Consider the following 14,291-nt stretch of genomic DNA (forward strand, 5'->3'; position numbering starts at 1 on the left):
GCTTTTTCTCTGCTTTGACTTGCAAACCGGAAGAGAGGCAGTGATTTTTTATAGCACCAAGATAATGTTATGCTTTATTTATGCCCCGTTTAAATTATCCTCTGTTCTCAATATGCTCTTTTACAAATGTTCTCGACTACCATCTTTTTAGAAAGACTACAGCCTAAGCACATGAACAAAAAGTGAGAAAGGGGTAGTGCACATTTTTTACTTGCAAAGCCTCAATCCACACTGGTGCTATTTTCCCACTGTCAGCCCCGGAAGTTGCCTTTTCCTCTGCCATGCCACCACAAGTCTTTTTATGGGCTTAAAAAAAAATTGCTATTGCATGATAGCTACATGATGATCTATCACCACTTTTCTATTTCAAACTATAATTCTTCTGAAGTCCCAGTTTTCTTTCGTTTTTTTAAAATGACATCCCTAATTTGTTTGTTGCACAGATCTAATGGGGAGAATGAGGGGAGTTTTTGTTCTGAAAGCCAAAAAAAGAATGATGGAGGAGGAGCCGGGGGGGGGGTTGGTTTTCATACCGTGTTTTTCACTACCCAAAGGAGTCTCAAAACAGCTTACAATAGCTTCCTCTCCCCACAACAGACACCATGTGAGGTCCCTGGGTCTGGTGGGAAATGAATGTGAAGGCCTTGGAGGGGGGGGGGAAGAACCTCAGGGGCAAGAAACCATACTTTCCCCAAAGGATCCTTCTATTCCATTTTTCTGATGGAAAAAAATTGGAACCCTGGAGAACCACTAAAAACAAACTCCTATGAAATATTTCCCCCCCAATGAAATGAGTAACTTTTTTATGGACAAGGTTCTACTCACTCAAAATATACAGTAGCATTAAGTTTTTTTTCCATTGGGTAATTGGGAAATTTTGAGGAACACTGGGGGAGGACTCCTTGAAAACCAACCTGAAATGAATGCAACGCTTTTAAAGAAAAGTTTAATTCATTTAAAAGTCTGAAAGCCTTTAACAAATTGCTTTAGTGCAGGATGTATTTGAAAGTTTGCTTATGGAAAATGACAGTATTTATAATTGTACATTTCATAAATGTATTTTTAATACAATTTTATCTGCTGAGTTATAACTGATATTTTATGTTGTTGAACTAGTAAAACAGGTTTACGTTTGATAGGGAAGTTAATCTCATGTACATCTCAATTTCACCCCTAACCTTTTTGGGGAAGAACCCCCCCCCAGCCCCAAAATTTCCAGAAATGTTCCATCTCTATGGTGGATTAGTATTTTTATACCACTGTCACACTATAGCACTGTAATGATCTACTGCCACCTATTTCAAATTTTACTAGAACCATTATAGCACTACAGAACATGATGAAAAGAGCCAAAAAGAGACCAGCGTTGCCAGGTTCCTCTTGGCCATCAGTGGGAAATGGGAAGTAGGGTTTCCAGATCCAGGTTGGAAACTCCTGTAGATTTGGGGGTGGAGACTGGGGAGGACTCTTACCTAGTAATCGAAGGGGATGAAGTCCCTGCAGAAGGAAAGTGGCATTACTAGATGCCAGAAGAACCACTAGGTTAGTAACTTTATACCGACTTCTAATCTGGTGAGCCAGGTTTTATTCCCTGCTCTTCCACATGCAGCCAGCATATAAGAACCAACTCTTTTCCTCCTCCTCTTCCTTCTTGCAATTCCTAATTTCAAAGAAATCCTCTTGGTCTTGACTAGAGCCAGATCTTTTAAATCTGTGGCTCCTAACCTGGTGGAATGGGCTCCTGAATAAGACCAAGTTCCTAACTTAAACAGTTCCGTAGGCTTTTGAATAAGACCAGCAATGAGGACTCTATCACAGACCTTATCACCAGCATATGTAACGTCAACTCCTAATACATCCTTTTTGTATGTTCTTGGAAATTTGCAATATACTGGTTACTTGCTATTATCTACACGTGGAGACTACTAAGGGGAAATATTTCTAAAGGGCAAATGCCTTTCATAGGCATTTGGGATGGGGAAAAGGGGGGGAGGTAGAATTAATGCCTTTTTCTTCCCTGGATTCCCAAGCCAAATCAGGCCCTTGACATCAAGCCTGGCTGTAAAAGGGAGAGTGAGGTTGGATGAGCCCTGATATGACTCATGGTAGATGCAACATTTGATTCCACTACAAAGCCAGGTATGCATAACGACGAATTCCACTATTTAAAATGGTGTTTTTTCATTCCGCAACCAACTTGCAACATATTGTCAAAACAGCCAATCAATCCCCTGGAATTCAGTTGTAGTTCACAAAAACACAAGGAGAAAGAAAGCTGCCTGTGTCAGTGATCAAGGCTATTAAATCTAATGTTTACTATTTCTGGAAGTGATATCAAACTCTACTAGTATTCTTTTGATATGCAAAGAAATATTATGTTTTTTCTAAAAAGAAAGATTTTCCTCAAGTTTAATCTACCTTTTGTTTTCTTGTACTGGAATAAAATGCAATATGATGACTTTGAAGCCAGAAATTCGTGGAGTGGGAACACGTCGTCATGCACTGCCGCATTACTGATTTACTTTCTCAGACTAAACTCTCTAGGCTTTTTTGTAAGGACAAAGTCTCCTTGGCAACCTTCCATCATTCTGATGAAATCAAATACATGCTCAAGTAACTGCCAAGTAACCAGCTGACAGGTTATTGCATAAAATGCTACACTTCTTCTCTCTCAAATATCCAATTCTGATTGTTCAAATACATTTGTTCATTTTTCTTCCAGGATTTCTAACTCAACTATGAAATAAACTTATTTTCTTCTAGAAGGTCCAGATGGTGATTAAATCAGAATTGTCCATGAGTTACACGAAGCTTAAATCCCTGTTCCTATATTCAAACAATCAAGTAAATAGATACTTATACAATAGCCATATGAAGGCAGTTCCATGTGGCAGGCCCAAATATGATCATAGCTATTATCACAAACCCACAGTCATTTTACTTATATAATCTCACACCCCTAAGAAGTGAAATTTTGAGCTGGTACAGTGAAAACTGCCACACTTGTATGCAAAGCCATTTGGGTCACCTGAATGGTTTGGTAAGTGCAGCAATCTATATGTGGTTGCACTTTAATCAGAAAACTAAGTGGGTATTTAAATGAAGGTTCTGGTCTGAAACTGTGACCAAGTACAGAAGTTAAGTATCCATTTAAGAAACAGTCCAATGTAAATTAGAAGGAACAATTTTTAAATAGGAATTACTATCTCACATAGCATTCTGGTATAATATCTAATAGTTTTATAAATTACAGAATTTTACAAATTTTTTAACCAGAATTTTTACAGAATTTTCACCACAGCTGACTTGACTAGTGGGTTATTTTTCTTTTTCCTAAGGTATCACTGAAAATGTATGTTGATGCTCACCCCCCTTAAAGTACACAAACATCACACAAGGTAATGACTAATGTAGTTGCAAAAGAATCACAATTATTGGCTGAAATCCACAAGCCATCAATTCTGAAGCAGCACTGCAGACTTTAAAAGGATAATTCCACAATAAATGTTTTCTAATTTGCAGTCTCCATCAACTGAGATGTCACTGTGATTACAGAATAGTTATAGAATTCTTTCAAAAATGAACATAAATATAATCAAGTGTATTTAAAAGAACAACTTCAGTGACTAACGTAGAACTTCAATATAATGAATCATATATTACTTAAAATATAGTTACATCAGGGCTGAATTCTTTACAATATTTACCTACCAATTTCCCTAAAGTTACCAACAGTTTGTGTGTATGTATGTGTGTGTGTATTAAAAAAAACACTTGCAAGATTAATAATGCAATTATATTTTTAGAGTTATTTTTGCATAAACCCATTAAAATCAATTGTGGTAATGCTGTAAATGATTGCACTGCTAATATCTCTCTCAACTTGAAATGCATCTAATTTATGTGAACAACAGATGTGGAACTCCTCCACCAGGCATTTGCCTGAGACCTACCACAGGTCCTCCTGCCCAGACATCCCCTCCATGGCCTGAACCAGCCTGACCTCTCTAAGGGCCTTAGCTAAGTTCCTGTTATATTGTTGTTTAAGATCACTGAAATTATGTTATTTACATTGTTGTTGTTGTATTTGTTTATGTTATATATTAATTTGTTCCACGTATCCCCCCATGTTGTTGTATGCAAACCGCCTAGAGCCATATGAAAGGGCAGTATAGAAATCAAATAAATAAATAAACAGACAGACACTTCTTACCTGATAGGGCTGAAAGGCACTATCTTCTGTAACAAAATCCAACTGTTTGTCCACAAGGAATTCAACTGCAGTGATAGAACTGTATACACTTTTCCCAACCAAAGGTTTGAACGTCTAAAAACAAAAACAAAACAATATTAAACTAAACTTTCTAAAAACCTAAACATACCATGATCATTCTTGTTCAATTTTGTTATCAAAAGTAAGCGGTATAATGCTGTTATATTATATGCGGGTATAAACATTTTCTATAGAAAAATTTCCATCACTGCATTTTTCCTACAGACTTTTTAATTTTTATAGATATTTTAAATACATTAACCAATAATTTCATAAATAAAATTCTAGCCCAAGTGGGCAGTTTCAAAACTCTTTCCAGATGCAGTTCTTATGAAGCAGACATATTGGAGTTGGATTCATCAATCTGCCAATGAAAGATGCTGATGGTCACAGATTTTTCCTATATTACCCTCACTCCAGCAGTCCTTTCTGACTATAGGAAAGTTTAATCCCAAGAGTCATGGTGGTGGCTGCAGCAGGGAGGTGGGAGAGGACAAAATCACCCTCTCTCTTCAGTTTCTGAAGCTCCACTGGTGACAGAGAAAAGAGGACATTTCTGTCTCCTTCCTTACTACAGCCACCTCACCCATGTAGCTATAAAGCCTATATGAGCCCCAAAATCCAGAGAAAAAACCTGGAGTATATAGAGTGCTAGGGAGGGGAGTGACAAAGAGTAATGATGTACTATCCATCCATATGCAGACTGCTGGACTCATTAAATCTCTGCTTCACAGACACACACAGAGACAAAACTGCATATTTTTGTGCTAAATCAGATGATCCCAGTAGATTTAGGACATAAGAAAAATTTTTACTACTGAATTTTCTGGGAAATTGGGTGCTTTATTGGAATTCACCCCAATTAGTTTGCGCAGGGAAATGTACTTGTTTTTCCTTAAAATCTACATCGCTGTTGAAACTGCAGTATGGTAGGGAGATTGTTGTTGTTGTTAGGTGCGAAGTCATGTCCGACCCATCGCGACCCCATGGACAATGATCCTCCAGGCCTTCGTGTCCTCTACCATTCCCCGGAGTCCATTTAAGTTTGCACCTACTGCTTCAGTGACTCCATCCAGCCACCTCATTCTCTGTCATCCCCTTCTTCTTTTGCCCTCGATCGCTCCCAGCATTAGGCACTTCACCAGGGAGTCCTTCCTTCTCATGAGGTGGCCAAAGTATTTGAGTTTCATCTTCAGGATCTGGCCTTCTAAAGAGCAGTCAGGGCTGATCTCCTCTAGGACTGACCAGTTTGTTTGCCTTGCAGTCCAAGGGGCTCGCAAGAGTCTTCTCCAGCACCAGAGTTCAAAAGCCTCAATTCTTTGATGTTTGGCCTTCCTTATGGTCCACCTTTCACAACCATACATTGCAACTGGGAATACCATAGCCTTGACTAAATGCACTTTTATTGGAAGGGTGATGTCTCTGCTTTTTAGGATGCTGTCTAGATTTGCCATAACTTTCCTCCTCCTCTGAATATTGTGCTTATCCTGCCCCCACATTTTTGTATTTTTCTTCACAAAATCCCCCCCCCCCCCCCACACACACACACCAACTTGAACTATCATCTTCTCCACTCAGGCACAATGTGTTTTTTTCTGTTCTACAAATAGATAAATGTGATAATGTTCAAATTTTCAGTATATAGAAGTTAAAGAAAGGAAACTGTGATAAGGAAACAAACATCATCATTCTGAAGAACAGACAACAGAGTTGCCCCTTGATATATTCCTTAATTCTCACACATTCACACCAGATTGGGCAGATAAAGAAAACAGGCACACAGTAAAAAGGAAGATGGTGATTTCTAAATGACAAAATAGGAATTGGTATTGTGGAGTCTTCAGGTCAAAGTCTGTGTAATGATGACAGCAATTAACAAGCATTTTCCTAGCAGAGATAATTAAATCAAGGCCTCCATATCATCACAGCATTCTGATTGTGTTTTAGAAGCAGGATTGTCAACCTCTGGGTGGGGCTTGAAGTTCTGCTAGAATTAAAACTGATCCCATCTCCAATCATCAGAAAATCAATCCCCTGGAGAAAATGGCAGTTCTCTACAACCAAATATCCAGGAATTTCCCAACCCAAAGCTGGAAACTTCATTTACAACTCTTATTAACGCCTAGGAATCAGATTTCTAACAGATGGAAGATGCATTCAGATATCACAACAACCTGTAATTAAACTGAGATTTGATGGAACAGACACAACCACCACTTGCCCTGCCTGTGAGCTCTCCTTGCTCCTCTCCACAGTCTGTGATGAAGGCATCCTGGCTTGAGCAGCCTTGAAAAAATTCCAATTTGTCCAAATGCATTGGATGAATGCATTTTATGAATTGGATGGGTTGCTGCTGCAAATGATTCTAACCCTTCAATTTAATCCCAAAGTAGAATCCGAGTTTACAAGAACAAATTTGCCGGAGACAAACACATTTCCAGCTAATGCAAGCACCTCCAGTTTGGCTCTGATGGGGAACTGAGGTTTATTTCATGGCTTCTCAAACTTGGAAGCCTTGATTGTACTCTGAACCCGAAGAGAGGGGGAGGGAAAGGTCAGGGGAAGCTAGGGAAGAGCACAGCAGGCACAACAAATAAACTGCATTTGTGGCCATTACAGCAAATCTCAGGTTAATTACAGCTTGTCATGTTGTCTGAGTGCAGCCAACCAGAATCTGACTCAATACAATTTCCCAGAATGAAACATGGTGATGGCAGAGGCTCGGCTATGGAATTAGAGGCACATTTGTTGGAAGGAATCCAAACCAACTGATTTGGACCAATGCCTTGCTGGAATCAACTTCTACAAGCAGGTAGTGCTGTCCCAAGAAATAGGAGAAGCTTTTGCTGCTGTACAGGGTGAGCAAGCAGAAGGGGGAAAAGCAGAGCCTCATTTTTGCCCGCCTGAGTGAGACAGAAAAATCCCACGGCTGCCTTTCCCTCCCTGGCATCAAAAAGCACGGGTAGATGTTGAACTGATGATGATTGTTTATAAATTTGAAAAACCACTTTACAGGAAAGAAGGGGGAATAAGCCTGGAAGAATCCAACTCATCAGGAAAACAGAAACCAAGCTATGTTTTAGTAGCCATTTTACTCCCTCCGTTTACTTCCATGCTTCTCCTCAGTCCAATGTATCACACCAACTCCATATAGTGTCTTTCAAGAATTTTGCTGACCTTTGACCAAACATACCTCCCAACCTGTATGATGATGTCATGTCACTAAATAGCTACCTAACACTGAATGTCCCCAGGTATTAAAAAGATTGACTGTTAGGAAAGCAATGTGGTCACATGCAGAAACATTATAATAGGGTGCATTTTAACAATTTTAAGTGCAGACTGGGGAGGGGTGAGATTAAAGGTGATGTGACAAGGTGTACATAAAGGAAATATCGTTATCCCTAAACTTATTCAGCTCAACATGTGCAGTTCAATACAGCCAGTGCTATCATGTAGTGTGTTTTAAGATTCATTTTCTGATTTTACTTGTATCAATGTGGTTCTCCACAGACGAGCAATTTAGTAGCTACTAATCTGGTTTCCCTAAATCCCTTAACCGGCAACTCCAACAGTCTGTTATGTTATAAATAATCCAACAACAAAGGTGGCTATGAGTACTTTTTGTCTTAATTTGTAAATCTGAATAAGTAGCATGCTAGGTGTGCCTATTTTTATATACTACTAACAATAAAAAATCACTTTAAATACATGCATACGTATTGGAATAGTATTGATTTAAGGAAGGAGAACAACTCTTCACTTTGGCAGGATACATGTCAAAGACAGAACTTGTAGTGTACACAGAAGGTAAAAATGTTCCTTAGCCTTGCTGATTTTTCCTTCCCATGCTGTACAATAATTTTTGCTCAGCTGCAGAGACAGTGTGGTTTCAAAGATAAACAACAGTAATAATGTTGAAGTGTTACTCTGGAAACCCTACAAGGACACAAGAATGTGAAGGCTCTGAACAAAATTAAATACTTGTACCCTGATAGTAAAGCAACCCTGCCCTTAGCAAATTGTGTTATAAAGTGGTACGTGCAAACAAAGTAAGCTAAAACAAGCTCTTTGCAGCATTAAATAGTAGCTTGTTCCTAGTTATTCCAAGGATTTCCATTCCAATTTACCTGCTCACACACATAATTCCTTTCATGAAATTAAACTGGGTAAACAAAGAGGAAAGCTTAAACTGCCTCGTGATGCAATAGGTTCTTTAATTCAAGTACATTTGTTGTACAAAGTATCACTAAAAAAACTCTGACTGATGCCTGATGTGCAACCCCCCCCCCCCCAAAAAGTGCTCATCCTTTGGATGAACCTGAAAATTTACAACATTAAAATTTGAAGACAGTCAAAGCTCGTTCTCTTTCAAAATAATCTCAGGACATAGTTCAATAAACAAGGCTGCAGTTAGTCTGCTGCACTATATAAACAAAATCTGTGTGAATATTTTATCTTACTTAGGTACACATAGAACTCAACAGCCTGAAGCTGACTTCATTTTGAAAGTATTTGCCTTATATGGTGTACATGCTTTATTCATAATACCCTTTTGCCTGGAATAACTTGGCAATCTTATTAAAGCATTTTGTTAATGGAAAGCTCATGTGCTGGTTAAAGAACAACTAGAGATCTGCAGCCAAGGATCTAGCTAGTTAAATTAAGTGAGCTTGCAAAATTCAAATCACCTACAGCACCATCTGCCCATTTTCTCTGGACTCCTCTTCCAGTGAACCATAGGTCCTCTACCCTTTCCACCAAATGGCAGTTACTCATTTTCACAGAACATGTCTAAAGTTTTCTGCTTAGCTGAACTAAAGTTTTATTACATTCTATAGCCCTCATAAAGCTGCACTATTTTTCAATTTTCTAGCTAGAAGATCAGATATGCATTACGTGCATGCGTGTGTGTGAAGTAGCTATTTTTAGCTCATTGTATACATTCTAGAGCTTAATGCTGATGGTAATGTCCAATTTTGCATGAACATCCAAAAAGTATAAACCTTCTAGAGACATTTTAAATTCTTATTAGTTGCTTGTTAAGATTTTAAAGGAATTCCAACTCAATCACATAAAGTACAAAAAAATGAAGATCACATAGTAATGATTAAGTTACACATAATATAATTCTCTTGAGAGGTGTTTGATGGGAATGAAAATACAAAAATATAAAATTCAGATTAGACTCGGCAAACTGGGTGGATTTACTTGTTCCACCAGATTGGATCAATGAAGTCCGACTTCTGACTATGGAAATGGAAAAGTATTTACTGGATCCAGCCCACTGAGTTCTTCTATCTAAATAATGTATAAATATGTGAATCAGAAGCCATGTTAATCTGTCTGTAGCAGTAGAAAAGAGCAAGAATCCAGTGGCACCTAACAAAATTTGTGGTGGGGTATGAGCTTTCATGAGCAGAGACTCACAAATGTTGTTAGTCTTTAAGGTGCTATTGGACTTTTGCTCTTTTCTACTGTGAATCAAATAATTTCTTACACAAGTTACTTCTAACATGAACAACACGTTCTTTAAAAAAACATAACCTCCTTCACCTTTCCTTGTCTCCAAAGGTCAAAGGGTTTCAAGAACAATGTTCAACAACTGGTAGAACCGGCTAAAGTAGAAATTACAACTATGGGATGTTTAGACATAATTAGCAAAATGATTGTGCCAAACCTTGCTCTCTATTGTCCTATATTTTGGGTACATTTTCATAAATTGCCCTTAACTGTAAACTATAAGCATGAATCACCAATTGTCAAGATAGTTACACAATGACAGTTTAAAAATCTACAGGGACAACTGTGTGCACACATATGTTAAAGTAAATACAAAAAAAGGCATACTGCACCATACTTCAAAACTATTTTCATGGAAGTGTATAAATGCACTTAGGGCATACTTAAACAAAAATTTATGCTGTAGCAGCACCACAGTAAACAAATGTTCCCTAGTTTAAAAACACAATATTGTTGTTCATATCTAAAATCACATCGAAAACTACCCACCATCATTCACAGTGTTTGCTGCGCTAAATGCAATGGCCTCACTTAAATATAAAACAAGTTACTGCATGTTATCTTCCTTTATATTGAAACAAAGGCTTCCATGTTTACATTCCGCTTGCTTTTCATGGCCATAAAAATTCCAAAAATGATTCCATTAATACATACACAAAAAGGCTCACACACAAAAGACTGCACGTCTATATTTCTGAAAAATATTCTCACATTCTGATGTCAAACAAATTGCAGGCATAAGTTTGGGCTGTAAACTATTTTTTATGTTATGCAAAATTCCAAATTAAGAACAGGGGTGCAATTTAAACACAACATTCTATGTAAGAAACAAGAAATTTTCCTGCATCCAAATCATCATGCAAGATAAAATAAACTGCCAGTACAGTCAAAATACAATTATGGCTTTCTCTTTATATTAAACCAAACTCAGAACAACTGTGTCTTGTTTGGGTCTCCATGCAACACTAAATTCCATTCACATGAGAAAAAACGGGACTAAATGATCCTTTCCCTGAAAGGCATTTTTAAAATAAATCAGACACAGTTCTGAATGGAGAGTTCAGCTGCTCAGTCCCTCATTTCCCCCTGCAACGCGTGCGCACACACACACACACAATCCCAATAATACACCATTTCGATTTCCTGTCTACAACAGGAAATATATGTACTTTATTGCAGGATATATCCCATTGTTCTTAACTATGCACCCTATAGTTTCAGAAACATATTTAGATTCTTTTATTATTGTGTGATATATTTTGTTAAGTCTTGGAAATATTTTGATGTTTAACAGTAGATTTTATTTATTGTTCTATTACTCAAAATGGCTAGAACTCTAAGGCTCATGTAGGAACTTGAGAAAATAATTAAGACAAAATTATATCCTGTTCAAATACCAAAGCCAACAGAAACGCAACAACTACAAGATTTAAAAAAACAGGGAACCTTAACTTGAATCATAAAGAGTATAAGGGCTGGCTTAATTTTACCACATTAAACAATGCTATGTCGATTACCAAACTGTTTGATAGTGTTATATTAATGAAGAATTTAGGAACATACACACACACACTTAAAAACCACGATACAAACCCCATTTTGCTTCAAAATGTCTTTCAATCACGTTTTAATTTCCAGAAGACATTTCAGTAGGTCACAGAATAAACTTCCAGCTCTCGCCCAGTACAGGATTTTCCAAAAACTATCATAGTTTCTACTATCAGCACGATTCAAATCTAACTACATTTCTACAGACAAAAGCTATGTACAAAGCAAGCGTCCAGACTGCAACCTAACAATAAAACAAATGAGAGCCTCTCCCCCCACCCCCCTTCAACCCAGGCTCTGCAGCACAGATTACAACTCTCTTTGTCAGCAGCAGTGCGTGTTCCGAACTAAGAAACCCTGCAACTGAAGCACTTACAGTGTTCCCAGATCTGGGTCAAGATAATTTCTGCCAAGGTCCCTTACATAACAAAGCAGTCTTCAAGCATACAAAGGAGCCATCAGCTAACAATCCATAGGAAAGAAAATGTCTGAAATGATACTTCTCATCTGCATACACGCTGGTTTACAGCAGAGCAGACAGGAAAAAAACCCGAGAACCTAGCCCTCCGCTTACGACATGTTGAAAGAAGGGAAGAGGCGGTGCTCTGTGAACTGTAACTAATCCGCCGTCACAGGTGGTGATGGAGTCACTTCCAGCACGAGTCACATTACTGATTACTCATTTGGCTGGGACGGCCAGAGTGTATAGGTCATAATTTTAACTACAGACAAAGCCAGACTGCAGGAGAGACTGACAGCTCAAGTTTAATGCCTACAGAAAAACGCAGCTATCGGGTTTCAACTTTCCTCAATTACTCACAGCCAATCCTAGGCATATCTACTCAGGAGCAAGTACCACTGGTTTCAACTTGGGTTTTATTGCCAGGTAAAAGTACACAGGATTTACCTACTGGAGAAAGGACATACAGTGCAACAGTTTACCATTCAGCTTTGTCCTTTGGGAGTCAAATGAAATATACATTCTTAAACCCCCCAAAAACTGGGCAACAAAGATTTCTTACTGAAGTATCACTTTATAAAACAAAGGCTCCTCTTCAGGTCTCAGCATGAAGAACACTGTAATTTGGGAATAACCTATTTGAATTTTAAATGACAATGGAGCTAATTGGAGCTCTGAGCTCCATGGAGAGAAAGCAGGATAAAAACAGAAGTACTTGACTCCTATTTAATCTGCAAAAGAAAACAGACCATTTTCGTATTGTTTAATGTAGCTTAGCACAAACTAGCAAGCACTAGAGGTCTAAGTAAACATTAGATGACTAAGTAAATTATTAAACTGTGGGGTCAAGCTTTAAATGATACAACCAACTTTAAACATTATGAAAATACAGCAGTAAATACATGTTGATATGGGGGGGGGGGTTGACATAAAAGAGGGAACAATATATAGTCCATGATAGTTGCAGAACATTCTTTAGCTAATGGAATATAAAGCAATCATTATTTTAATGACAAGCACTCTGTTGTCATAATGTATAGTTCCAAAGTACATGTTGTTTAGGCATCTTTAATATTCAGATCCAATATATGTTCAGATTCAATCAAACACAAAACATATATTTTTACAAAATGGGGATATACTTTGATTGCTCTTCCTTTTACACTACCAGACGCATTACAGAGCCAGCTTGGTGTTGTGGTTAGGAGCACCGACCTCTGGTCTGGCGAGCTGCGTTTGATTTCCCATTCCCCCACATGCAGCCAGCTGGGTGACCTTGGAATCGCTACAGCACTAATAAAACTGTTCTGACTGAGCAATAATATCAGGGCTCTCTCACCCTCACCTCCCTCACAGGGTGTCTGTTGTGGGGAGAAGAAAGGGAAGGCGACTGTAAGCCATTTTGAGACTCCTGGTAGAGAACAGCCACACAAACGAACCAACTCTTCTTCTTCTACTTTGAGCATCTAACGATGCATGGCTATTATTACATTTCAGTATTTTGAAACTAACTACAATTTGACATGTATGCCTCCAAACTAAAAATAAACTGAATCAAATGGCTATCTAGGAACATACTGAAGACTAGCTAGCAGCACCAAAACATGGTGGGATGAACTACCTTGGGTTACTTTGTGAAAGAACCTCAAAACAGTGCTATTTTAAAAACATTAATTAAATGAATACATTTAACAAATGATTAGAAGGCATCTAAAGAGATGCAGACTAGGGTTGTGTGTTCCGGCCGCTTCGATGATCATGGCGCTGGTGTCAGTGCAAGACCCAGTGCCCACATGCAGGCGCAGAGCTCTGCTCCTGCATGCAGACACCGCCCCTCCCCTCTACGCCCCAGTGCTGGCTGCCTTGGGCTTTGGTGATCACTGAAATGGCTGAACTGTGCCAGAGTGCACAACTCTAATACAGACTGCTCAGAAGAAATACTCTTGGGAAAAGCAGAAATGGCACTACTATGTAATCAAAAATATTTCCATGTGCCTCTACATTAGGAAAGACGAAAAGGGACGTTTCAGGTGAATATACCTTGATTATGGTTTAAGGAAGTACAAAAGGATCGTACAGTGCGTCTATTGTTAACATTCATTTGAGATAACATAATTTGATCAATAATGAATTTAATCAATCAAGAAAAAACTTAAAAAGCACAATTTGATGACCCTTCAGTTACCCAAATATATTTCCAGGACAATTTATTGAACTAAAAAGTGGCAACTTGAGTTGGTAAGGAAGTTATTTCAGCCTTGATTTCCAAAGATTGTGAAGAACTGGTAGTGCAGAAATGGGAGGTCAGAAAGGTGAAAGCAATCATGACGCAATAAAGAAGAGACTAGTAAACAATGAAAGACAATGGGGTTTTGAAAGCTTTAAAACTCAGTATATGAGTAACATCAAACGAACAAGGAATGAAGTAGCATCCACTGCACTATACTGGTTCAGTTTGTAATGATGAATGAATATGGAAATGGAGGA

The 14,291-nt window shown here is 38.2% G+C and overlaps 1 protein-coding gene across 2 annotated transcripts in view; it reads right to left on the reverse strand.

The window, feature by feature from the left end:
• The window catches only part of JMJD1C (jumonji domain containing 1C), a 165,850-nt gene that overhangs the window by 58,139 nt on the left and 93,420 nt on the right, over nt 1–14,291 (reverse strand). The window contains exons 1-2 of one of the 2 annotated variants that reach the window (XM_077350740.1): nt 11,721–11,924; nt 4,214–4,327 (exon numbers count right to left, since the gene is read on the reverse strand). Coding sequence is in view for 1 of the 2 variants with exons in the window: in XM_077350739.1 (XP_077206854.1) it covers nt 4,214–4,327 (114 nt within the window). In the remaining variant the exon portion in view is untranslated. Of the gene's footprint in view, nt 1–4,213; nt 4,328–11,720; nt 11,925–14,291 lie in introns of those variants that run through there. The other variant, XM_077350739.1, reaches the window with a different exon arrangement.

Source organism: Paroedura picta, chromosome 8 (genome assembly GCF_049243985.1).
Source record: "Paroedura picta isolate Pp20150507F chromosome 8, Ppicta_v3.0, whole genome shotgun sequence".
Lineage (NCBI taxonomy): Eukaryota > Metazoa > Chordata > Lepidosauria > Squamata > Gekkonidae > Paroedura > Paroedura picta.